Source organism: Ambystoma mexicanum, chromosome 9, assembly GCF_040938575.1.
Source record: "Ambystoma mexicanum isolate Mex_15411 chromosome 9, UKY_AmexF1_1, whole genome shotgun sequence".
Classification (NCBI taxonomy): Eukaryota; Metazoa; Chordata; class Amphibia; order Caudata; family Ambystomatidae; genus Ambystoma; species Ambystoma mexicanum.
Genome location: NC_090931.1, coordinates 1005688265 through 1005715554, shown reverse-complemented (window position 1 = coordinate 1005715554; position 27290 = coordinate 1005688265). Strand labels below are relative to the sequence as shown.

Below are 27290 nucleotides of genomic sequence, written 5' to 3'. Positions count from 1 at the left end.
ATAAATTGCAAATTTTTACAGTTGCAGCACTTTTGAAAATCACATAGGTGAATGACATGTTTCCCACAGATCATGACATTCCAACTCCCAAATGTATACGGTTTCCTTTAGCCCTTCTAATAATCTTTCGCAATTTTTGGAGGGAAATATTTCACTCAAAATTCTTAAATTTTATATATGTGTACCTATTATCACAAGTCATGTTTACATTACATTTCAAAGTTATACCATGTACACTTTTCCCATGAATTACATTTTTCTGCCGTTTGTGTCCCATACATGCTAGGGAAAGCCACAATATCTTGTTTTAATGCCCCATAAATTACATTTAAACTGTTAAACATTTGCATTCCTGCGTTTTCTGGTTGCAGAAATAAAAGTCTTAAAGTTTATTTAATAAGAACAGTCTTTTGCCCCAGATGGGCCGGCTTTGTCTTCCAAATAAGGGCATTTTTCAGGCACTAGCCCTGTGTTGCCATGGATTTGTATTTGAAGCTCCTCAGTTTGAGTATAGGGGAGGTGCTGCTAAAAAGTCACACCTATGTGTCCCAGAAATCCATTGTACCCGGCTGGAGCACTGCCACAGAGTCTGATAAGGATGTGAGATGCTTCACCCTTGCCTATTCATATGCCCCAGATTCTGGTACACTTGGGGGGAGGTAGATCCTGTAGTCAGTCCTTTGAAACCAGAGTCTAAAAAAACCTGTCCGCCTGGTTTCACTGTAAATGTATTTATTTATTCTTTCCTGAACCAGAAAGCAAGACTGTTGGAATTAAACATCCTATACATGTTTTAAAACAAACCTTCATCACATTTATAGGCATGGACAGGGCCTTAATTCAACAATTAACTTTTGAACAGTTATTTTCTTGTTTGTAAAAAGCACCAATTTACATGTTGTTCATTTTCCTTGAACGTCACTTTACAAAATGTGGTTTTCTCTCACATCTGTCTTTTGAGCATTTACATGGCCCTAGCCATTTCTACCACACAGGAGTCTGTCCAATGCAAGGGTCCAAAGAAGCTGACATGAGCAAAGAGAGAGAGAGCTCCTTATGAAAGGTTTATCTGTGTCATTTTGTTGCAAAAAGGAAAGCGTTTTGCGTATGGCTTAAAGTGAAATTCTTTGGTTTTTTTAAAACCTTTATTTTTTTCTGACAGACATAGTACAATCATACATATTTTGGGATCGACTCTTACAGTTACATCGGCAAATTAACAGTGTTCTTTTCTTTGTTAGTATTCTTTTCTACGTTATACACCTGATAGCATCCATGTTAGTCTATTTCTTCAAGGGGTGTTGTCTGAGCTGTCTTTGACATTGTCTCTGAGATAAGCTTGCAAGGGAGCCCAGATGTCTTTCGGTCTATTGGTGGGTTTTACACTATTCACGTATTGTTCCTCAGTTTCCTGTACATATATTAAGTCCCATAGCCATGCGTTGTGAGAGGGGGCTTTCTGGGATTTCCATATTTGAAGTATATTTCTTTTGGCCACTGCGCCGGCAATGGCCACAAGTCTACGAGTTTTAACTGATACCTTCCCAATGTCTCCCAGTATGTATTTACGTGGTATAGCCGGGATCTGGCATCCTGTAATTTCACTTACACTCCTGGCAACTTCCTCCCAGTAGCCTTTTATTGGGGGACATTCCTAGTACATATGTATTGAATTTGCATTATGGGCATTGTATTTGGGGCAGGTCCGCTCGGATCACCTCCTCCAGATATACCTCCATCGGAACGTTGATTTGTTTCTCTGCTAGCCCAACCACCCTGATGTTATTGCGGCAGGACCTAGATTCTAAATATTCGCACTTCATTTGGACCAGCTTTAGGTTTTTCTTCATGGACTCCATGTCTTTGCCCTGATTTGTGAGAGTGTCTTCCACCGTGCTTATCCTATGTTCTGTTTCCAGCACTCGGGCATTCACTTTTTGGAGGTCTACTTTAAAGGATGACATGGGGTTCACCATGTCGTCCAGTTTAGTATTCACTGCCTTGCACCACCACCATGTATGGATATGGTGGTGTGTCTATTGCGTTATTTGGGTCTGGTGTACCAGAATGTGTTGCTTCGGCAGTTGCGTCTTCCATGGCGATGTTTGTGAATGCGTCCATGGGCCCCTTTTTGTTTGTTTTGTTTCTTCCTGGCATGCTGGAAACGGGCTGTTTGTTAATGTGGACAGATGTGCCGTGCCCGGGTCCTGACGGATATTTTCCAGTGCACAGTGTATGGTGGCTCCCCAGTTGTCCTACTATCAACCTCTCATGGTCTCCTTACCTTAAAGACAACACCCCTTTGAGTGCCGTAGTTAGTAGTCCAGCATATAGTTTATTTAGGCCCCTTTTCTACTTTGTTGTGTTCCTCATCCCCTCCCAGAGTGGGTCACACCTTCCGTCAATTACTAGTGTGCAGTAGGGGGGGTCTCTTTTGTGTTATGGCCTCTGTTATTTGCCCTTTTTCCACCCTATCTCTTTTGCAGTTCTGTGTTATACCATGCACTGAGGTTGGCGGTGCGGTGAGTGCCAGCCCCAGATCACCTAGTATTCTTATTTTTTCCCACTGAGCAGCCCGGTCTGCCTGCCGTTCGCTCACAGCGCACACGGTGGTGACCGGGAAGGGTAACCCCACTCCTCTGACTTGCAGGGGCTCTGGTTGCAACGCGCCGCACCCCGTGGGCACAGCACGAGTTTCACCTCCTAGTATAAGGAATGGCTGATCACCGCGGGTGGGGGGAGGGGTTGCAGGACTCTCTCGTTCTTTCCCCTGCGAGGGTCTGTGGGTTAAGAGTTCTTAGTGTCCCTCGGGCCTTGGTGCAAGAATATCAGTTGGGGCCCCCGGCACAGCCCAGCATCAATTTCTGCCCCTCCACCAGAGTTATGTGTGGGTTTCCCTCGACCCGGCCCGCCTGACGCTGGCTCGCAGCGCACACAGTGACGACCGGGGAGGGGATTCCCACACCTCAGACTTACTTGCAGGGGCTCCGGCTATGGTGTGCTGTGTCTGTCGGGTACCGCGCTGAAGGGCTCACGTCCCGTCCCCGCCGCCTCGCTCTCCTCTGCAGGTTTCACTGTTCAGTGTCGGATCCAGCCTCTGCTTGCAGAAGCGGGAAAGCCGTGTGATCACCGAGGGGTGGGGGGGAAGGGACGCAGGCTGCGCCAACACATCTCCCACGGAGGGACTACGATTCAAGTTTTCTTGACGTAGGACAAACACTGGGTCGATCCAGGAGTGTCCTTTGATACTCTGCTGGTTCCGCTTTCTAATCCTTCGTAGCACTTTGGTTTTAACTCACTGGATTCACAGGATATTAGACAGGATTTCTGGCAAACGGCGCAGCTACCCAACTAGGCAGCCATTTTCGTCGGCATCCAACAGCGCCCCCCTGTGAAGTTCTTTGGTATTTCACAGATCTTGCCAGACATAGCTTGTCACTCAATGAGAAATGCCCCCTTCTTGCTGGAGCACAACCTAAATGTGGAGGGACCTAGCTGGGTCTCACTGGATCAGAACTGTGTTCTGTTGAACAGATAAAAAAGAGCATCAGGGCGCAGTCATTTTAAAAAAAGGCAGAATATTTTCTTTCTCAGTGAACAAGTTTTGAGCTGGCAGCATAGCAGTGCTGCCCTTGAATTCTTTGTCTTTGGTGCAATTGATGAAAATACTGGCAGACATTCTCAGGGTGTTCTGTGTTTCATCTTGCCCCATGTGTGGCTGGTAAGACGGTGCAGCCATCATTTTGGAGACTGCAAATCACAGTTTTAATGCCAGGCGATAATGCTCAACAGAGCCAGTGCCGCCATTCTGCTGGTGACTGCTAAGATGTAGTTTTTTGAGGTAGGGGTGTTCTGCTGCGCTGGCCAATGTACCCCACAGAAGGAACATGTCCTTTGCTGCTTATCATTCTGAAATAATCACCATGATTTCCATACTCCATCCAGGGTATGGGGTATGAAGGTTTATGATCGGGATTCACAGACCTGCACTTGCCTATGGCCACCCAGACCAACACTGTGTTATCTCTTCCAAAGATAAAGTCATTAGGAAGAGCATCTGATTTCTTCATCAGGCACAGTGCTAAATCCCTGGTTTGAACCACAAACAGAAACATATCAATGGATGGCCCCAAATGATTTGTTATGGGTGTTGATGACAGAAACCGATGATACCATAGTGAACTTTCTGATCTTTTGCAGAGAATTTCACATAGGATGGGTTGGATGAATGCCTACAGGTTGTGGGTAACTCAGGATGGGAGACTGCTAAGCAAAACAATGCACACTGTAAGGAGAAACAGAAATGTCTGAGATGAAAGATCTGTTGTAAGGAACAGAAGGTCCCAAGTCACTATTTGAACAAACAAACGTTCACAGGAGTCTGCTCGGGACAGTGTTCAGCCAACTCAGTCTCAGGTAGTAGTGTGAACGCGCACACTTATTTTCCAATGCTTTGTGTCTAGTCATAGCTGGTTCCTTGTCCATATGGTAACCATGGTCCTGGCTTGTTCTGAAGAGTTCAACATGTGATTTAATTTTGTATCCAAGAAGGAATGAGGCAACAACCTCATGCAGCTGCCAGGCAAGGCATCTACTTACCCTTACAGTGACTGCAGCTTAGCTAACTGCGTAGGTATCTCACCCCCCCCATCATGGTAATTCTGAGTAGAATGAATTAACCCTCTATATAGGTCATTTCTACTACACAGCAAGTCTACATTTTTGTTGGGGTGGTGGTGTTGTATCCTTCAGGTTCCGGATTGTATCTCCCACCCGACTTCCTATTTGTCTCCAATATGTCTCCTTTAATGCATACTATAGTAACTGTAAGGGCCTATAGTCACCTGTCTGTGAGCCCTGGAGAAGCTTCTCCTCAAAGCTCGCCTGAACACTTCTCCTAGCTTCTCTTGATCTAAATCTGCACCCATTGGCCTTCTTGGCATGTCCTCCACAGTACAGCTTCCTCCCTCTGTGCATTCTACTCGTCTCTAGAAACTCTTTCCTATTCCAAACTAAACACCCGTATAATGAAGATCGTTCTCTAATCTTTTATACACAGGTAGATTGTGCAACTTAGTCAGTACAGCTGCTCATTTTTGGGTTGATTTCCTCCTTCCGAGATATATTTGCATCCCAAGGGAATGTTCTCATGTGTCACATATTCTTTCTGTTGTTGTTACTCAAATTTTTATAATGGGATGCTAAGCCAACTTGCTCTCCAATTCCCACTCCTCTGTACATGCTCCTGGCTTGACGTCTAATGTGTGGTTTGCATGCTGCAAAGTCTCCAGAAATGGGTTTTCTCTGTGGCAAAAGTTCCCGTTCCCAAGTGGTCTTGCATTCCAACCTTTGGGTTAGGCACTTTGAGTTTTGGAAATGATGTGCACCGCAGCAGATCTGCAAGTTGCTGATCTCTCTCATATGGCCATTTTTCCAGTGTCTCCACCCACAATGTTCCCAGGCCACAGGGTTGTCTTCACTGCACTATGGGTCCACTTTATCCACAACAACCTCAAGGAAAGATATAAAGATAATGACCTTTTCCCATATGACCTCTTCCCAACCATGTGACAGCCAACCCACCTACCAAGAAGGGTTGATAGAGCTTCGGGGGCTCCTTCATATACTCCCTACATTGGTTACATGAAGGAGCAGGCAGCACCCCCAGAGCTGCAAATCAGGTGGCCTCATCACAAATTGTAAAGTAAACGTTCTGTCACAGATCAAGAAGCTCTGGTAGGAATCATTACACATCCTTTAGGGATCAATTAAAACTCTTGGATAGTGCTACAAATCAGACTTAACAAGATAATTCAATTAGAGTGAAGGGGTCGGGGCGTTGATAAATCCTTTTGAAATAAGAAGAGAGCTGTGGATTTTCCAGACACCGTCAGGGTTATATTTATCAGCCTCCTGCTGGTGTGTATGATCAATCCTCAAAATAGTAGATGCATTAAAATAAATGGGTATTGTTAATGTTGTACACACTTGGAGTCAAGCGTGCGCTCACTGGTGTGAATTCTCTCATGAGTGAGTAGGTTACTTATAAATAATGACGGTTGCCGATATCTTCATAAAGACATCACTCAATAACTTATCTGTAGGTGGTACTTTGTTCCCTCAAAGATTTGCAGCCCCAGAAACGATGGGGCTGGGGATTTACCTTCACCTGAAAATGGCATACAAGGCTATATTTAGCGATTAAGTTTAATATTGTGGGCAGTAGAGTGAAATGCCAAGGCTTTCTTATGGCCCTCCAAAGACAAGTGTAAAAGCTTTGAAAGGATTTGTACCCATTTCCAGACAACATTCTGCGTTGACTTCAGGCCCCTGCTGTCAAGATCCGGAAGTTGCCCATACATTTGAGCTGCTGAACCCCACAGTCCCCCTCTGATGTCCTTGCTCCTCACTGAATATGTTCACAATGAGGTTCAGTCTAGACAGGAAGGGAAAGGGGAATTGGAGAAAATAAACAACACAGGAGCTCTTCTGACTTCAGGACTCAGCACCCGGTATGAAAATTAAACATTAATAACACTTCACATTCAGAGTTTCAGAAATTAATATATGACACCCCTTGACTCCAGTTACCTGTGTGATCTCTGCCCCAAGCCGAGAGGTAAAAAAGCCAACACCTTCTAACAGTTACTGAAAGTGATTGCTTGCTGACTCACTAAACACCTGGAGTTCCTTTCTTGGTTGACCCTTCTATTGAGTTTTACTCAAGACATAATTCCAGAATTACAAGTATTTGCAAGTTCACCTAGTCTTGAAGAATCGAGAATGAACATTGAATTCTTGAGCACTTTTACTTCAGAAGATTTCCAGAATTTTCTTTAGTTTAACTTGCTTCTTTGGTTCTGAACATTCTTTAAATAAACTCAATTGTGAATGTTAGCAAATGCCACACTTAGTTAGAGTTGTAAACATTAGCCTGTGTCGCATCTGGATAGAATTGTGAATGTTAGCAAGTATTACATTTAGATAGAACTGTGAACATTAGCCTGTGTCACTTCTACATAGGATTGTGAATGTTAACAAGTACCACACTTAGATAAATGTGTGGACTGTTAGCAAGTACCACATTTGATAGAATTGTGAACATTTGCCTGCTCCGGACCCAGATAGAATTGCAAATGTTAGCAATTACCACACTCAGTTAGAATTGTGAACATTAGCCAGCACCACATCTAGATAGGATTGTGAATGTTAACTAGTACCAAATTTGTATAGAATTGTGAACATTCACCTACGCCGTACCCAGATAGAATTGTGAATGTTATCAAATGCCACACTTAGAGTTGTGAACATTAGCGTGCATCGCATCTAGATAGAATTGTGAATGTTAGCAAGCATCACATTTAGAAAGAACTGAACATTACCTAGCGCCGGACCCAGATAGAATTGCGAATGTTGGCAAATGCCACACTTAGTTAGAGTTGAGAACATTAGCCTGTGTCACAGCTAGATAGAATTGTGAATGTTAACAAGTATCACATTTAGGTATAATTGTGAACATTAGACTCCGTCACATCTAGATAGGATTATGAATGTTAACAAGTACCACATTTAGATAGAACTGTGAACATTTGCCTGCGCCGGACTCAGATAGAATTGTGAATGTTAGCAAATGCCACACTTAGTTAGAGCTGTGAACATTAGCCTACGCCGCATCTAGATAGGATTGTGAATGTTAACAAGTACCACATTTAGATAGAGTTGTGAACATTAGCCTGTGTCACATCTAGATAGAAATGTGAATATTTGAATATTAGCAATGTGCCACACTTAGATAGAATTGTGAACACTAGCCTGCATCACATCTAGACAGGATGGTAAATGTCGGAAAGTGCCACATTTAGATAGAAGAGCAAATATTATCATTAACATCAACCTAAAAATTGCTCCTGCTGCATTGGTTCATAAATACACGCAAACACTCTTATCCCATATCATTAAGCTTAATCTTTACTCTACACCATCACACAATTAGAATGCAGCTATACACCTCGATCAATTCGCCCTAGTTGTTCACATGCAAACTTTACCCCATGAACACCTCAACAATCTAATAAAACGTAGCTATACCGCATGACAAACCGGCCTAGCTTCACACATAAGCTTCCTAAAGACCTAACGCAGCCAGAAACCAGTCCTGGTGTCCACCAACCAGACAGCACACATTCAACCATCATCAATATCAACACACCTAATGCCAGGATGCAGCTACCATCAGGCAAATATAACAGCTGCACACATAACCGGTGCACCCAAGCCCCTTACGACACCCTACTCTCTCAACTGACCAGGACTATGGTCAGCAGCTAATGTCTCCATCTGTGCTGTAAATGCAGAAAATGAAGAAGAATTGTAACAGATTACAACAGTGAGGAAAATGGACAAGAACATTTTCATATCACTGCACTAGCATCTATAATTTGCAAAACATGTTGTCTTATCGCTTTGAGGGTATGACTTTGGCTATGAGATTTCTAATTCACACTTAAGAAATTAGATTTTATTTTAGATAACTAAAATGATCATATGGTATATCTTATATTAATAGAATTCAACATATCCACATTCATTTCATGATTTTTTTTATCCCTGACATTTCCTGCAGGACTTTGGGGTTATGCTTCTTCATCATCTTGCAACAATTTCACTGATAACCTTTTCGTATGTGAACAACATGGTGCGAGTAGGTACCTTGGTGATGTGCCTGCACGATGCTTCAGATGTGCTCCTTGAGGTAAGTCATGGGCCATTTGTGCCATGGAACCATTGGAGTAACTCTGCTGAAAATGTTGGGGGGGAGCATGACAACTGAAGGAAAGAGGTAGGGTGGAGGAAGGGCGAGTGGTGGGTCTGCGGGGTAGGGCGAAGTAGGGAGTCCTAAAGCAGAATGTTTTAAAGGCAGGTCAGCAGATTAGGTGACTGCTGCTGAGATGTTATGTTCTGACCTTCCTGTAAATCATATGGCTGTTTAGTTTGGGCTATTAGGTGGCAGCGTCACCAATAAGCCAAAACTATTACATTAGAGTACAGATATAGGGAAATGGCCTATGAGAAGGGACACAAAGCTTGTAGGTGTTGTGTTTATTTGCCCACCCATTGACTGCCCATGGCCATGCTAATCCCTATGGCCATTCCTGCTCAGTTCCTGCCACCTCTCCTCCCAAAACACCTTGTCATGGGAACTCTTTGAGCTCGCTTTAATTAATCCTTACCATTAAACTTTCGACTGGAGGTGCCTACCAGTGTTTTCTCAAAGGAGAATTCTCAGAGTTAATGACTTGGAGTTACAAGTAACATTGGTGCTGTAATCCTGACACTAGTGTAAAATATAAATCTTAAACAGGTCTGCCTTCAGCCACTCTATTTATAAGCACTATGCATGTACTTTACTGAAGTCCTGTTAAAAACAAGCATTGGCAAAGACAACAGGTTTGGCTTGTGTATAAGTATTATACATTTGCCAGGTATTGCTATTGTATGCCCAGGTACTTGCTGGGTGAGTAAGCTGCTGTAGAGCCACAGGGCTCCCACCTGTTTTATTTTGCAGGTGGCATTCTAGCATTGCATCGCTTGGCCAGAAGCACATAGTTGTGCTTAACTTTAACATTATTGTGCTCGTTGCACTGACGCTCCTGCTCTGATGCTCCGCCGCCCCCCAGCCCTTGTCCACGCTTCCCTTCCTCCCCCTCCTCCTTCCCTCCTGCCACCGCCCTTCCATTTGCGAACTGGACACTTATCTGTGGCCTTCTAGGCAGCCCCTGCCATGGCAGCCCCCTCGGCAAAGGACCCCGAGGCAAAGGATTGTTCTAGTGGAAGCAGCTCCAGTTGGTGTCTGCCCATGTCAGCCGGGGAAGCGAGAAGCGAGAAGCCTGCAGTCTGCAACCTGCTGTGACAAATCAGGAAAGTTGCATCTGGGTGTGTTGTATTGTGCTGTGGGTGTGTTGTACTGTGCTGTGTTAATTGTGTTGTATTCTGCTAACTGCTATCCTACCTAAACCCGCCCCACAAGGCATTCTGTTCATTGCTGTGAGTTACCTGCTCACTTCCTGTGTTTCCCTTGTTCTAACCCTGCCTCCCCTGCACATTCTGAGTTGTGTGGCAATGGACTGTGCATCTCTTTCTCTTCGCTCACCCCCTTCCTCCCCACCTACCTCCCTCGCACCTCATATGGTGCTCTCAGTTTCTCCCATCTTCTCTAACTGCTACTCCATCTCCTACCTTATCATCTCACTAAGTCTGGAAGTTCATAATGGACATCCTGCTCTCCAGCCCTGGCCTCCTTATTGTGTGTGGTCTGTATCTGTAACCCTGCAGTCCCATCTCTAGGCACTATCGCCCGTTGGCTGCACTTTCTTATTTACCTGCACTGAGCCTCTCGCTGGCTGCACTTTTTGAATACCTGCACCGCCCCGTGACACTTCTTCCCTGCACTTGCACGATCTAAATGACACAAGGCCTAGTAAGATCGTTGTTGTGTCCTGTTTCTGTTACCCCCCTTGTCGTGTTGTGCCTAGACACACTTGTGTACAGGAATGTTCTAAACGCCATATTATATCATATCTGATACCTACACCAGTGCTTCCTTCAGACAAACTCTCACCAACATCCTCTTTGTTGTTCCATCTCCAGACCTATGGACCCCTCATATGGTCTCTGTTCTCTCCCCATTTTCCTCCTCTCCCATTAATGGTGGCACTAGGTGGGAGGCCCTCTTGGCCTCCTTCCACTCCTCCAAGACCATCAACTGCCAGGCTATTATGCAAGTCTATGCAAAAAGGATGAGCATACTCGTCCTTGGCACTTAAGGGGTTAATATCTATCTGAATGTCACCATCTTGGTTCAGGGCCCTCAGCCTAATCTCTGTTTTGATAGGTGTTTCCTACATTTTAGCAACTTCCTCCCTTCTCCTGCTACTCCTTTCGGCCACCTCTCCGGCACCCTCCTCTTCCTCCTCTGCCCACCCTCAGACCCCTCTACCGCCTCCATTGTAGGGTGCACCTCAAACCTATATCCCTCCATGAAAGTTTTTCAAATGTGGCAACCTGCTCCATGTCGCTACGCTCAACTCTCACTCTGCTGTCAAACACTCCTCTGACATCTGTAACCTCCTTGAAGAACTCAACCTAGATGTTCTTGCTCTTACTGAGACATGGTTCTCAGCCAGTTCTCTCTTGAGTTTTGACACTCTACTTCCTGAGGGCTACAAGATCCTCTCCAAACCCAGAACCAACCATCCTGGAGGTGAAGTAGCCCTGATCTTTTTCCATAGTGGGTCCTTGGCTCTGCCTTCCCTACACAGGCCTACTCTTCCTTTGAATGCCTGGTCTACAAGCTCTCTATCTCCCCAAGCCTCTCTCTAACTGTGGCCACCATCTACAGGCCTCCTGGCCAGGTCGGCCTCTTCCTGTCTGAATGGGCTGACCTCTCATTTTCTCTCCTTGCCTCTACCTTCCAATTTATCCTAGTTCAAGACCTAAACATCCATCTGGATGCTTCCAATCCCTCTTCAGGGCTCTTCCGCAATCTCTGCGATACTCTCTCTCTCTCTATTCTACCCCCTGGCTGACACACTCTGACGGGCACACCTTGGAGGTCCTCATCTCCTCTGACATCCCCCTCCGTAACACTCTCACCACTCCTCTCTCTTGAACTGACCACTTTCTGCTCTCCTCCCACCTGACATTTTCTGTCCCCAGGTGAAGCCTACCCCCAGCACTGCCACCAACCTTCTCGGTCATCTGTCCCATGAAGTGTGTGTCAGTGGAGGCCTTTATTGCTACTTTCTTTCTGCCTCCTACTCCTGCGGCTGACTCTATGACACAGCCCTCTCTACCTTGGATCATCCTATCACTAACACTCTCGATGCCCTTGCCCCTGTCATGAGAATCCACCTGAAGCCTACCTCCAAATGCAACTCTTGGTATGACTCCAAGCTTGTCACCCTAAAACACCACTGTAGGGTGGCTGAGAGGAAGTGGAGGGCATCTTGCACTCCTCTGACAAACTGGCCAGTCGCTTGCTCCAAAGGCAATACAGACTCTCTGTAATGTCCAAGAAGAGAGCATATATCCAAGTCTGCGTCTCTGTGGGTTCTAACAACATGGCCAAACTCTTCAAAATCTGCAGGGAGATGAACGATCCTGCCGCAGTCTCCACCTCTCCTGTTCCCTTCCAGGCCCTCTGCATGGCTCTAGCCTCCCACTTCTCTACTAAAACCCAGGACATCCTGTCCTCTCTCGCCTCCTCTCTTTCCTCTCCCTCTCCCTCTCCCTCTACCTCTACCTCTCCTGGTCCTCTACTGGCTGCTTCTCCTTCTCCTCCTCCTTTCTCCTCCCTTCTCCTCTTTTACTGTGATCACTCCTGATGATGTCTCTGGACAAGTCCGATCTATGAAAGTGACATCCAAGCAGGTGTTCCCTGGCTCCTCCAGGACCATCAAGGACCACATTCACACCTTCACTCCGGCCTTGGCTGATTTCTGCATGACCATCAGCCTGGCATCAGAGTAGCCAGAGGCACAGAAACTGCTCTCCTGAACACCTGCAAAGACCTGCTCACTAATTTTGATTCTAGCCTTCCTTCTGTCCTCATCTTCCTTGATCTTTCCTCTGCTTCTGACACAGTCAACCATGCCACCCTGATCAATCATCTCAATGAGAACGTGGGCATCACGGATCAGGCCCTCTTCTGGTTGACTTCCTTCTTCCTGGACATCCATCTCAGGTCCACTGGGGTCCTTTCTCTCCACCATCTCTCACTTCACATGTGGTGTTCCCCAGGGCTACAACCTCTCTCCCTGGCTTTTCAACCTCTACGTGGCCCCTTTGGCCCACCTCACCTCCACCTTCTCCTCTAACTTTCAGTGTTATGCAGATGAAACTTGGCTTTCCTACAGGCTCCTCGATTCAGGAATGGTGCACCTGCAACAATCTCTGCCTCAATGCCAGAAAGACAGAGATCCTCCTCATTGGGACCACTGTTCCCGCTTTCCCTTCTTTCCCTCTGGCCCACCCCCTTGGGCTCTTTGTCTGCACCTTCCAATGAGGCAAAAACCTTTGGGGTCATCTTTGACTCCACTCTCTCCTTCTCCTCTCACATCACAGACCTCTTGAAGAAGTTCCACTATCAGCTGCACCTCCTCAGAGGTATTCTTCCGTATCTCACTTGCCCCCAGAAGTTCAACATCTCCAGAGCCCTGATGCTCTCTAGGTTGGACTACTGTAACAGCCTCTTTCTCAAACTGCCTTCCTCTACTCTCCTCCCTCTGCAACTAATCCAGATCAGGACTGAAAGACGTGTCCTTGGCCTCAAGCCCAGGGATTTTATCTCTCCAGCCCAGAAACCTCTCCACTGGCTCCCGGTGGGTACAAGGATCAAGTTTAAGAGCATCTGCATTGTCCAGAAGGCTGTCTGGGGCCGGCGTCAGCATTGCATCCAACTCTCTTCTTAAACATCTTTCTTCTCGAGCCCTTCACTCAGTTATCTTTAACTCTATGACGGTCAGACGCTTCTTCAGGCAGAGAGCTGGAGGGAGCTCCCTCTCCTCTGCAGGGGCCTCACTCTGGAATGACCTCCCTGTAACTATCAAACTTGAACAGGACCACCTCAGGTTCTGGAAGAAACTGAAGACCTGTCTTTTCGCTTCTGCTTTCTCTCTTGCTCACCCTTGCTGACCACCTGTCTGCTGTGTTAGCTGGTCGCCTGGCTACTCTCTGAACTCAACGGGCACCAGGCTTCCTCTGTGACCTGCATCTGCACTGCCTCCGGTCCTCTGTGCACTTAGGGGCTGTATCTGTAACCCTCCAGTCCCGCCTTCCCTCTTGAACTTTCAATAGCTGGCTCCCCCAGCTGCACTTACTCAGAGCAACTGCTTCCCTGACCGCACTTCCCTTTCCCCTTCCCCCTCCCCCTGGCACTTCTCCCGCACATACTTGCATGATCTGAATGACCCAAGGCCTAATAAGATCATTGTTACATCCTCCCTATGTCTCCCTACCTTGTCTGGTTGCGCCTAGAAACATGTGTACAGGCACATTATAAATAACTCATCATATCATATTTGCACCATTTTGCACCTGCTACCATAAATAGCCAGTTAATACCACTACGGCAGTGCCCGTCAAGTGCCTTTCCCATGACTACACAGAATACCAAAATGTTGGCATCACCAATGCTTGTTCCAATTCCTACTGCAAAACGTGCTATAAAATGTGGTGTTTTGATCATGGGATGGGTATGGCTCCTTCACGTCTCTGTATGGGTATTTCTTCCCTATAGCAAAATCAAAAGTTGGCACATTAAGTGATGTTATCACTGAATCCAATTGTTTCTTTAAACAAAATGATGGGGCGGGCTGCCTCAAAAATAGTGTTTTACAACGGAACAATGGCAAAGATGAAAAACATAGTTGTGTACTTGTTTTGGTTTGGAAACTAATGGCTAGGTGCTAAATACCACACAATACTTACACACTGTGAAACATATACAAACACAATAAAAAAAATACCTTCTCTGCTTCAAATGCGGCACTCACTCTCGAGTTAACACCTAGCTCAGCTGCACCTACTACCCTCGTACTCGTGCACCTCCAGACAGAAACCAGGAAGCTGAATGAGGTTTCTAGTTCCTGTCTGCGTCACACAAGCGAAGCCAGAAAGTGACGCGCATGTGGTGGAAGCGCTGGCAACCTGACAGCGTGGCCAGGCCCTGCACCACAGGTTTTACTGCACTGTAGAAGCCTTATCAAGAGGCAAGAGCCGTTGTCTCAGTCTAAATAATCTCTTCTCACCTCAACTGGCAGAGCTACACTTGGCAGATGCCTCTGGAAAGGCACAGGATCTACAGGAAGAGCCTGAAAAGGGCAAGACCGCTTCATTTTGGTGGTGTAATGGGAGTAGAAATGCAGGGTCTGTACTATGACACAGGATGCAAGGCAGGAAATACATAGGATTGTTCGACTTTTTCCAGACTCTCCTGCAAACACAGGTCCATTTTAAAGGAGGGGTGCGATTATCACAATCAGTTACGTATATGATGGTATCGAAATTGTAATGGTTTGGGCACAGTTGGAACGCTTAGAGACACATTGATTAACCTCTTGTCAATGTCCTTTCTGCATTGGAGAAATAGCTGGTTGTCCTGGTGGAGCATAGATTCACCTGTCCGCAAAGGGCCTCATTTCTAGAGTCTCTCCTCACTCCTGTGCAATGGATCTTTGCATTCTCAAGGCACTCCTATGTTGCCTTGGCAATGGTCGGCTCAGACATCGCTCAGGCGAGCAGGGTCACTTGATACCAGGCCACCTATCATGCCAGGGGGCTCTCCAGGAATACAATGTCACTTTTGTGTATTGCCCGGGGAGTAATTACACAGCTGACTATTTATCCAGGCACCATGCCCCTGCAATGCAAGGTCAGTTGAAGAAGAATGTTAGATGGAAGAGTACATACATTTCATAATGGAAACGAATGTTCCCAACTCAATGTAAATTGAGAAGGTCAAAGAAGAGTCGGGAGATGATGAGTGTTTCCAAATTATGCGACAGACAATCACAAGCGGAGAGTACTGGCAAACCTTGAAAACTGCACATACAGGGGCAAAGTGGCGCTGGAACAATTGTGGAGGGTGAAAAATGAACTGATGTTCATAGATGATAGGTTACTGTTAAGGGGCGCACAAATGGTGATACCAAACATGCTGCTGCAAAACAAAATTGTGCAGAACCATCATGTATACCAAGGAATGGCAGAGATGAAATCTCGCCTGAGAATGAGGGTGTGGTTTCCTGGCTTGGAGGAACTAGTAGATAACTTTGTCAGTGCATGTGGATGGTTTCAGGTGGTAGCTCCTGAATGCAAGGAGCCCCGGATCAAGTCAATGGAATAAAGCTGCAAACCATGGGAAAAGGTCCACATTGATTTTGGATCCATGAGCAGAAAGAACCATTTGCTGGTTATTACTGACCAATGGTCAAGATATCCTGAGGTGGAGTTTGTGGAGTCCACAGCCCTAACAGATGTGAATCCAGTCACAGAGAAGATATTTGCAACTCATACCTTCCCAGAAGAGGTGTGCTTGGACAATGGACCCCCTTTTCAGGGTGAGGGGTTCCGTGCATTCATGGACGCATGTGGCATCCGCCATTGAACAAAATCATCCCTTTGTGGCCCAGGATGAATGGGGAGGAGGAGCGATTTATGAGGACGCTCAACAAAGTATTTTGCATTGCCAATGGTCAGGGTGCAGGCCTAAAGAGGGCCCTCTAACAATTTCTGTTCAATTACCAGACCACGCCTCATTGCTCCACAGGTGTGTCCCGGGCAGAGGCATTGTTTCAAAGGTGCCAGGGGCCTCATTCCAACCATGAATCATGGGTTCCGGAGAGGATAGATGATCAAGTAGTCCTGGAACAGAGAAGGAGATCTAATGAGGAGAAGAATAAGAGGAGGAATTTGCGTGGCTACTGTGAGAAACCTCAAGCTATTCTCACTCCCCTTCCCCATGGATCCTTTGCGCAGGTGACCAGGGAAAGGCCATCACTCTTGTATCCTGACCCTGGGGGTGGACAAGCTAGGGAGGATCACCTGTGTGGATGGTCTTTGGGGACTGGAAGTCGGATACCCTTGGCAGGGACATGATATCCCCCTTTTCCTAACAATGACCAACCCAACCCTTCCCGCATCTTCATGAGATATTTTGAGACAACACTCCTGTCTTCCTCCTATATAACTCTTAAAGGTACTGAGAAGAAGAAGCAACCAAGAGTAATGAAGACTAGGTGCTTTTTCCACTCTGGTACTTGGATGAGGAAGAGGCCCACTGAGAGTAGTAGAGGTCAGGCATGTCCCCTTAATGATGGTCAGGCAGGGCTAATTGTAAATTCCCACTCGCAGCCTGTTGAAGGGATGCAGGTGTATAAAAAGCCCAATCAGGAATGCCTCAGGGAGAAGCAGTGGCAGGAGAAATATTGCCCAGAGAAGCACTGACGGCGAAGAAGGAGCAGCAGCAGAGAGTCCAATGGAAACAGTGCGGTGCTGTATGTCTAGAGCAGGCTGGCAGTTCAGGAGACAGCGGGCCAGGAGCTGGGACTCTGTGGTACCAAATGGGCCTTGACTGGGGAGCCATGCAGGGAGGCTGACCCTTTTCCTAACTTGCAAAGTGCTCATTCTCCTGGGGACAGAAGCTGACCCTGGAGTGCCTGAGCCAGAGACCTAAAGGCTGAGAGATCTGCGCTGCTGGAATTTGCAACAAAGCAAATGGTGAGTTTCTATGAGAAGCATAAATCCTGTATGCAAACGTTTGATCCTCGTGCAAGGTTATTTAGTATTGGAGTGGTCACTTGGAATGATGCACATTGTGGAAGGTCTCTGATCTTAATCCTTGCTAAAACAATGAACAATAGATTTTGTGACTCACTAAAATAACTAAGAATACTTTGTTACAGAAGGGTCAAGTGTGCATGAAAGCACAGTATCGAAAGTCTGTGAGTGCTAGGCACATTTGAAAACAAACTACAAAGGTATATTACAACTGAATTATTTAAATGTAACAACAAAGTGATCTTATTGAAAACCTATAACCATTTTTGAACGCGGAACTGAATATAAAGATAGCTTCATAATTATTGAATACTGCTCTGAAAGAACACCATCACATATGAAGATTTGAAGCTTTACAACTTCGATAAATTCATTGTGTGCCAAGTTCAAAAGTGAATATAAGTAAAGTTTATACATATATTGAATCCATAAGCCAAGCACACCTTGAAACCAAGAAACTCACATATATTGTAACTAAAAGGAAATAGAACTTTTGCCAAGCAAGTGAACCCGGTGTGCACTTGACTTCAAAGTGAATGGAACTTTGGGGAGGAACTTTAACAAGTGAGCCAAAGCGAACTGCATTCTTCAGCCAAGACAATTTTCTTGGACAAAGACTAACCACATACGGAGGGTGCAAGTGGGGCACAAAACTTTAACAACGCTGGGTGGCTCTATTTCATGGGAAGTGCATCTTGGGGACGGGAACCCTGGGGTTTGAATTACTTATTGACTTGAGGGCGAAGCCTCAAGATCTTTTGTGTTTTGAACTGTGTTTTGAAAACTTGGGGAAGCGAGTACCGACTACTGGCCAAGTTGATATCATTCTGAACTTAGGACAATCCTGAGACATTTGTTGGAACTGCTTTATACTTGGGAAAGGGAGCTGAAAGAAAGCTGCAAGCTGGACAGAGCTCTGAACTTTATGTTGAACACGGTTTTGTTGGTTGCTGACATACCTACACATTGCATCAGATTAGTTGTGAGGGCAAGTATAGGTTTTGGACACCAACAGATTCTTAAGTTGAACTTTTGGAGTTTGACTTTCCTTAATTTTGATTTATTAGGGAAATCCAACCATAGTATAGGACAAGATAGTTTTTTTTCCATCCTGACTTTTCAGTTAATCAGGTTTTATTATTAATTCAGAATCTGTTGTCTGTGTCTTATTCAAGATGCCTTCACACTACCCGCTGGCACTAGGAGATGCTGTCCTACTTTGATCTCGCCATCCCACAAGAAAGGTATAATTGACTACGAACCACAGCCATTCCAAGCTATGGATGTGGAAGGATCTATGGTCACAGCCTCCACTGGACAGGACATTGTGACTAAGACATCTTTTCAGAAGTTTGAAAATTCATCAAGAGAGGACAGCATCAATAAGAACAGACGTGACTTATTGCCCACAACCAGTGAGGTTGATGAGGGTAGTGAGAGCGATGGACCTCAGGGGCAGAGGTTGTCTCCCGTGTCAAAGGTGTGGCAGAGATCCAGAAGGAAGACACCCCAGATAGAGGAGAGGGACGGACATATCCCCTTAGGGCGTCCAGGGGTCAGCCTGAATACATATGGGATAACGTTCTAGATGGCTGAGCATCCCTGAAGAACAGTTACTAATATCATTTTGAGTTTATGTCACTCATGCCTGTTCTTATGTTGTTCAATCTTAACAAAAAGAGGAGTTTCGTGGTCTCTTTAAGACGTGTTGTCAGGTTGACGTCAGGGTGCACTCCTAATAAGAGTGGTGTCACGGTCAGCACAGAGGGTGTGCACGAGCAGAGCCCGATACCTATACATCTGTCTGTGGCTCCCCTTATTTATCCGGCCTAGGTCTTGTGAGCATTACTGGTGGGACCCCAACAGCAAGCAGAGGGTGGGAACAAGGCAAGAGGCAGCCACGGGCATGGTATGTGGAATCCTGAGAGCTATCAGGATCTACGGCTATGCCTGCACATTTTGCACTGAAGCCCTGGATCCTGATTGGCTCGAAGGATTCTAACGTTCCAGCCTGGGTGTGAATTGAAATATAAGTTACGTATATTTTATGTAGTTAAACGAAAGCTAAAGTGTGTCACATTTAATGAATAAACAATATGGGCTCTTCTGATCTTATTTCATTTGACCATGTAATTACTTTTTTTTTTGCAGACTGCTAAAATGGCCAATTATTCCAAGTCTCAAAAATTGTGCGACGTGCTATTCGTCATGTTTGCATTGGTGTTTATCATCACGCGACTTGCTATATTTCCTTTATGGTAAGTTACTCTTTTTCTAGAAATAAATACGTACATAAATTAACTCTAGTTGCATGAATTTGCAACAGAACTCTATCCACTTTTTCGACTTAACAAAGCATTATTAAACGTAAGGCCATTAAGCGTACGCGTCTGAGTATAAGGCTCAAACTGGGATCTGAAACGTACTGTGCACTATACCCATTAAAGAACGCTTTGCATGCGACCTTTGGAAGTCGAAGACAATTTAAAGATGACCTTTTTAAGTTTCCTGTTACATTTACATTTTTATTTCACTGAAAGTGACTAATTTCGTAGACAAATATGTCCATAAAGTTAACTTGTTGTTAATTCCGAAGTAGACAAAATAATGCATTGAAGGGTGAAGCTACAGTGAAAAAGCTCTACCACCATGTTTTAACAACAGGCTGTTACACAATGGGCCTCATTACGAGGTAGGAGGTAAGGGATTACCGGCACCGGTAAGGGTGCCGGTGCCGGTAATCCCTTACCTCCGTATTCTGAGGTCCCTTAGCAGGTCCCTTCCTTAACGCCTGGTCTGACCAGGTGTTAAGGACGGGACCCGCTAAGGGACTTCAGAGCTAATAACGGTACTGCAAATTGCGGTACCGTTATTAGCTACTTCCCCATTCCCATTGAGCCCTACGGGGGCTCAAATGGGAATGGGGAATGGTTCTCAGAATGGGGACTTACCGGGTCCTCCAAGGTTGGAATGACCCGGTAAGTAGCCATTCCGAGAACGCGGACCTGGTATGCGGTAAGGGGGTAGCCATGGTGCTAATAGGACCAGGGCTACCTCCTACCTCGTAATGAGGCCCAATGACTTTCTTTATTAAAAGGGGGAATCTTTCTCAAAGTGGTAATTTTATTTTGGTTTTATCTTTGTCCTTAACCTTACAATTGTAAACATCACTTTCTCATTCTGCCAAGGGGCTCCTTCTCAATCTGTACAACATAAACCAACATTCTACAGAAATATGGGATGTGTCCAAATGCTATTACTTAAAAAAATTAGGTGGGCTCCATGAACACAACCAAAATGTGTTTGAGTACTTATATGTTGGGGGAACCAATCATAGTCCTACACGTCCACTTGGGGCTATATGTAGTAAAAGGCCTACAAGCGAAGAACAACCGGCACATGTACTTTGATTTTGGCAGCTTTTGAAGTTAAACCAATCCTTCTCGAGTTAGGTTGCTTATGCATTGTAGTGTCAAGATAGCTTGGTGGGCCTAGGTGCCTATTTAAAAGCTATTTCATGTGTTTTAATCCCTACTGATGTGTTTGCCATGCTTCAGATATTAATACAATGGGCCTCATTATAAGGCTGGCACTCCCGGAATGAAGGGGGCCGGTACGGGACCGGCCCCCTTCATTACGAGAGCGCCGATTACGACCTTCCCTTCGCAGGACCCGGGTCAGACGCCTGGTAAAAACATGCATCTTTTCCGTGTCCCACAAGGGGAAGAGGGAGGTAACAACGGGACACTCATAATGTGCCTGTTATTACCTCCATTCCCATTGAGCCCTATGGGGGCTCAAATGGGAATGGGGAATGGTTCTTGCAAGGAAGAATTACTGGGTCCTCCAATGTTGGAATGACCCGGTTATTCCTCATTGCAGGAACCCGGTAAATGAGCCCGGTTTGGCGGCAGCCATGGAGCTAATAGCTCCATGGCTGCCGCCAAACTCGTAATGAGGCCCAATGACTGTTACTGAGTTGGGGTGCAGCACTGTCTTTATGCACGGATGAAGTGGTGGGGTCTCTGTTTGGAATTATTCTTTTAATTGGAAACCTTTTTCACATAGGGATTACTTACTTGACCTACAATACATTATTCATGAAAAAGTGATGCTTCTCTAGGAGTATAATCACGTGCCTAATGATTGTCCAAAACATGTAGAAAAACTCCATTACCCATAAACATGCAGGAGGATCATTCACTGCACTAATGGTGCTACCACCTGGCCTGAAAACTGCTTTCATTGACTCGCGTTACAAGGTGTTGCTTTTAAGCGCTGATGGTGGGAACCTACTGTAAAGCAACCAGTACCACTGAACAGCATCAACAACCCGCCAGGCTCTTCTATTAAGGAGGACTTTTTCCTTAATCCAACAGCCTCCTGCAACGATAATAATTTGGGGGCTGATTGATCGGGTAGAAAGGCAGGATGAAGCACCTTTGGATACCTTCCTGTGGTCTGAAATGAGAGAAAGAAGGGAATGTGAGATGTCAGTCAAAATAACCCTACCTCCTCCAGAATACCCAATAACCTAGCACTGTAGAGGAGTATGTGGAATCTACTGTTCCCCCAAGAAGGTGTGAGAGAGGAGTCGAGAAGAGGGACAATACCAAAAATGGAGAAGCAAAAGGTCTAACCTGGGCGGAACAAGGGCACAATTCATGCAGTGTCCACGGTGTCCAAACAGATCATTCCAAGATTCAACAGCAAGCAAGTGGTCCAAGAGAGTTCAAGGAAGGCCCAGGGAAAGCAGTACAGGTACGAACAAACCAAACACACACTCCAGAGGTGAAAGAGACAATACAAGGCAATTCAAACTAAGCAGGCAGGTCAGGACTGGTACACAGACACGCAAGCAGTCAGTAAGTCTGTAGTCCAAGCTCCATACAAATAACAGTCCACAGTCAGGTTAGGAAATATCGCAATGATCATAGACAAGACCAGAAGCTTCTCACGGGCCGGATCTCTTCCGGTCTTATGTTGCATACCTTTTCCCTGTAGTGCCACTGCAGTTCCGACAGATTGCGTGCTTAGACGTGCTGACATACTGCCATTGACGGCATCCTGGTTGCACAACCTAATGGGCATTGTACTTCGGGGGGACCTGCGATGACCTAGGCACCATGGCAACCTCCCCCAGAGGCCATGTGGAAAGCCCATACATCAGGGGGAGTGGGCACGAGACCTGACAGTTTCCTCAATACACTTCCATACTCACCAAAAGAAGGTAAATGAGAATGAAATCAACAACATTATTCAATTTAATTCAGATTTATTTTGGTTGCACACCATAAAATCAGAGCAAACAACATGTAAAAATACTGGGAACATATTAAAAACAAGACTGATAACATTTTACAAAGGTCATTAAAACAGTACGAGTGAATTCATTGGCACAGTTTCATTCGCATTTTCAATCCACATTAATTTTATAAATAAACATTTGAAAGCCATGAATAGAAACATGGAAACAGCATTAAATGTATTCGGGGACAGACATAGGGCCTCATTTCACGGTAGGAGGTAACCATGGCGCTAATAGCGCCATGGCTGCCTCCAAAACCTTACCGACTCCACCCTGGTGAATGGAGCAATTATCGCTCCATTCCAAGGTTGGCAGGACCGGTAATTCCCCATTCACCAAGGCCCTTCCTCATTCCCATTTGATCCCCCATAGGGCTCAATGGGAATGGGGAAGGCACTAATAACGGTACCGCAAATTGCGGTACCGTTATTAGCTCTAAAGTCCCTTTGTGGGTCCTGTCCTTAACGCCTGGAAAAACCAGGCGTTAAGGGAGGACCCGCAAAGGGAACTCGTAGTAGGGCGGTAGGGGATTACCGGCACCGGTGCCCTTACCGGTGCCGGTAATCCTCTACCGCCTATGGAATTAATAGCTTCAACCATTTGGTTCTCAGATTTTTGTATATCAGACATGTCAGCATAAAGTGCACATCCTCTTCCACTGAAGTGGGACATGTTGGACAGTGTACAGACAATGCATCCCCCAGTGTCTCGTGAACTTTGCAAGTGGGACAATGCCCGAGGGAAATTTAAAGAACAAAGCTTTCTTCTTTCTTCCCATTTGGGTAGTCGAAATAAGCCTCCATGGCCAAATCGCATTTACACACCATATAGCTGGCAGATAATCTGCTTGCATAACAAGTATCCAGTCTTCTTCCTGTAACCCACTCGTGGAATTTCGCATTTAGCATATTCTTTCATTGTCCAGTTATACTCAAGGACTCAGACCTTAGAGAATTGAGATCGGGTACCAAGAGGAAATGCTAGACATGCTTCACCCACGGTATCAGTTTTACACCTTCCATTTTTAAAACTTCCACAAGGCCCTCTCTGTATGGATCAAGTTCACCATAGACCAGATCTTTATCCAATAGAGATGGGGTTTCCAGATAACCTTATAATTGATTTCTATATGCCCTTAATTGTAGGGCCACTGGGCCAAAGAAGCACTCGCCAGGAGACCTTATAGATGTTTCATAAATTTGTTCGCCATTTTCTGTAGCAAAGCAGATACAATGTGCCCCCATAGTTCTGCACCATAAACTATGGCTGGGACTGCCTGAGTCATATATACCACCATTGCTGAGGACAGTGACCTGCCTCCAAGATGAGCTGTGATGGTGGTCACCACCACCAGTTTGTCTTACTGCTGTTACATTACTATTTGCTAACTATTTGGCCCATTTCAGATCCTTTGCAAAAGATATCCCCAGGTACTCAATGCTCTCCACAGATGTTAGGGGAGGGTTATTCAAGTAAAATGTTGGTTTAATCCTGGGGGGACCAGTCTAGGGGCAGCACATCATAGTTTTTCCTGAGTTTATGGTCAGATGTATGGCTGAGCAGAGCAGCCCAAAGGACATCAGTTGTTGATATAGACCCTTGGGGCTTTTGGCCAGAAGCACAGCATTGTCTACGAATAGCAGAAGGCCCCATTTAATGGAACCAAGTTTTGGTGCATCCAGTGATGACATTTGCATATCAGCGGCAAAGCTGTTGATGCACTAAAGAAATAGAAGAGGGTCCAGGACACAACCCTGTCTTTCCCCTATCTCAATTGCAAGTGGATATGTTAGTTCTCCCCCCTCAATCCATCTTACACATGCATAACTGCTAAAGTATAGGGCCATAACGTGTTTGATAAGTGACAAAGGATCGTCAACCCAGACCTTCCACATTGTGTTTCTGGGCACAGTATTGAAGGCTGTCTAGAGATCGGCAAAAGTCAGGTATGTGGGCTCTGATTGAAGCGTAACACATTTTTAGACAATAAGGTCCAGCTTGAATGCCTGCTTGATGGTCGATACTCCTTTTCTAAACCCTGCCTGTGCACTAAGCAAGATGTTATGTTCTTTGACTCAGGTTTCAAGGAAATTAAGTAAAACCTTCACATACATCTTGGCAAGTGAGTAGGTTAGTGATATAGGTCTATAATCTGCTGCCAAATCCAAGTCTCCTTTTTTGTGGATTGGAATTATTGTTGCTCCCTTCCAACTTTGAGGAGGAAGGACAAGAGACCTACTAACTTCATTTAAAAAAAATGTTTATAAAGGGGACCCATATGCCTCAATTGCTCTTGAAGGTATCGGCTGGGATGAAGTCAGGTCCTGAGGATTTGCCATTGTGCTGCGAGAGAATAGCTTCTTCAATTTCGCTGGTAGAAAAAGAGAGCACAATCGGGGCAGTAAGTTCACAAGCCTCATTTATCTTGGTATCACCGATACTCATAGCTTCTATCCCCAACTGTATTGCAGCTTGATCTGAAGAGTATAGTGATCCAAAGTGCTTCACACACACCTCTGGTGCAATAAGCCCCATAATCAGACTTTCATTTGGAATTGGGCCAGACCTCACCATGCACCAGAATTCCATAGTGTTTCATGTCTGTACTGCATAAATCAATACTGCCCACTGGTCTTCCAAATATTTACCAGCCCTTGAACCATGTAGCGAGGCACTGGTGTATATTATGTCACTTGAAAGAGCAAGTGTGTTGAAATGGCTTACACCCTTAAATAATGTACTATTCTGTCAGAAAATGGGTGAGACTTGGAACGATCCAGGCAGACTCAGTGATTCGAGCTGGAATCAAATGAAGCCTCTAATAAAACCGAGAGCTAGGTAAATGCTCCTTCTTGAATCTTGAAAGCTAAGGTTGTGCACTGCTGATTTAGCTCAGAGATACATTAATGGCTTTAAATCCTACCTGGCTCAGATCAAGTCCGCCCAAGTCAAGATCTCTATGTATGAGGGTAAGACTAGGTATATTGACTATCACCACTTTTACGTTGAAATGGAATGGCCTTGGCACTGCTAGATGGCCCCTGTGTGATGCCTCCGAGGAGACACCCTCATTACGACCCTGGCGCTGGACCATGGTGCTAATAGCACCATGGTCCATGCCGGTACCGACTCCGCCATGGCGGAATGTGGAATTACTGCCCCATTCCGATGTTCGAGGGGGGATATTCCCCATGCTGCCATGGCCCTTCCCCATTCCCATCTTTGCCCCATAGGGCTCAATGGGATTGGGAAGGTGCTAAGTAAGCAGCACCGTACTTCGCACCAAGGTCCCTTTGTGGGTTGGTTTTCAACGCCTGCAAAAAGCAGGCGTTAAAATCTCCAACCCGCAAAGGGACCTCGTAATCAGGCGTTAAGGGGTTAACGGCGCTGCCACCTTTTATGGCGCCGTTAACCCCTTAAGGCCAGGGTTGTAATGAAGGCCGTTATGTTATTTTGTCAGTTTTCCAGTGTCTAGGGTTCTTATACCTGAGACCCGTCCTGCTGGCGGTAGGGATTAAGTCATGGGGCAGTGCTGTGGAATTTCTGCTTCACTCCTTTACCCCCTCAACGGTGGGTGCTTTGGTCTGCTTTTTGCATGGAGCATGGATTTTGAGAAGGAAAATGGTAGAACTTTAACTGGGCAACAGGCTGCAAGTATTTCTCTCCTGTTGTCCCCATAACCCCTTTGGGATAGCCAACTGCCATCTTCTTATCATATTTGTGGCCATGTGGTGACTTGTTGGTATATCTTCTTTTAGCAGTTATGTTTTAGTCTTATTTTTAAAATGTTCACTTGTTTTATTCATCTTCTTGTATTTTATTCTTTATACTGTAACCTGATGACTTCATGTCGAATAAAGGTTTAAATAAAAAATAATTAAATACAAAATAAAAATATTTAAACTTTTTTGTACCTAACAGAGCTTTGAATTCTTTTCTCAGGGTGCACACTTCATCCTTATTTCTGTTGTTTTGTTTTTGATAGCTTTCACAAGGGCAGCTTTGGCTCTTCTACATTCTCAGTCATATCAGCTACAACCGTTGTTATTTCTGGGCTTCTGGGCCACCGTGTTCCTAGTTAGCAAAGGAGACAGAAGATCCACCGAAGAGTTATACAAATCAATATGATTGAGGCTTGATTTTGGGTTTGCATATTGTTCCAGGAGAGGAATTATAGTTTGATAACATTTTGATAACGTTTCGGTAGAAATGTGTTGGTGGGGGATGATGGCAGCCTCTAGCCGTGTGGAGGCTCAGAGCGGGGATGGCCCCGCTTCGAGCCTCCTCTTTGGCTGAAGGGCTTCCACACACCCCAGCCGGGGACAAAGGAATGGAATCCTGTACGAGGGATTCCCGGCCAGGTATGGACCTTGCGAAGCCCAATCAGAATGTTTGTTTCATTCTGGTTGATTTTCGTCGGATACTAATAAGAAGTATTACCCCTGCAAAGGGATATGGATGCAAAGGGGGATAGGAAATCAGAGCTGAGATCCCCTAGGCTTTCTCCTCCAGAATCATATATGCTGATATCACACTAATGTCTTCAAATTGGGCATTAAAGTCGCCCAATACTATTAAGGTACTATTTGGCAACCTCGCTATAAGTTTGGAGATCCTATTCAGAGTCTCCTCTAGACAGTAGTGG

At 45.4% G+C, this 27290-nt stretch overlaps 1 protein-coding gene across 2 annotated transcripts in view; it reads left to right on the top strand.

Moving 5' to 3' along the window:
• The window catches only part of CERS6 (ceramide synthase 6), a 1220327-nt gene that overhangs the window by 825604 nt on the left and 367433 nt on the right, over positions 1-27290 (top strand). For both annotated transcript variants that reach the window (XM_069616260.1, XM_069616259.1), the window contains exons 7-8: positions 8624-8752; positions 19489-19595. In XM_069616260.1, coding sequence (XP_069472361.1) covers positions 8624-8752; positions 19489-19595 — 236 coding nt within the window. The remainder of the gene's footprint in view (positions 1-8623; positions 8753-19488; positions 19596-27290) is intronic.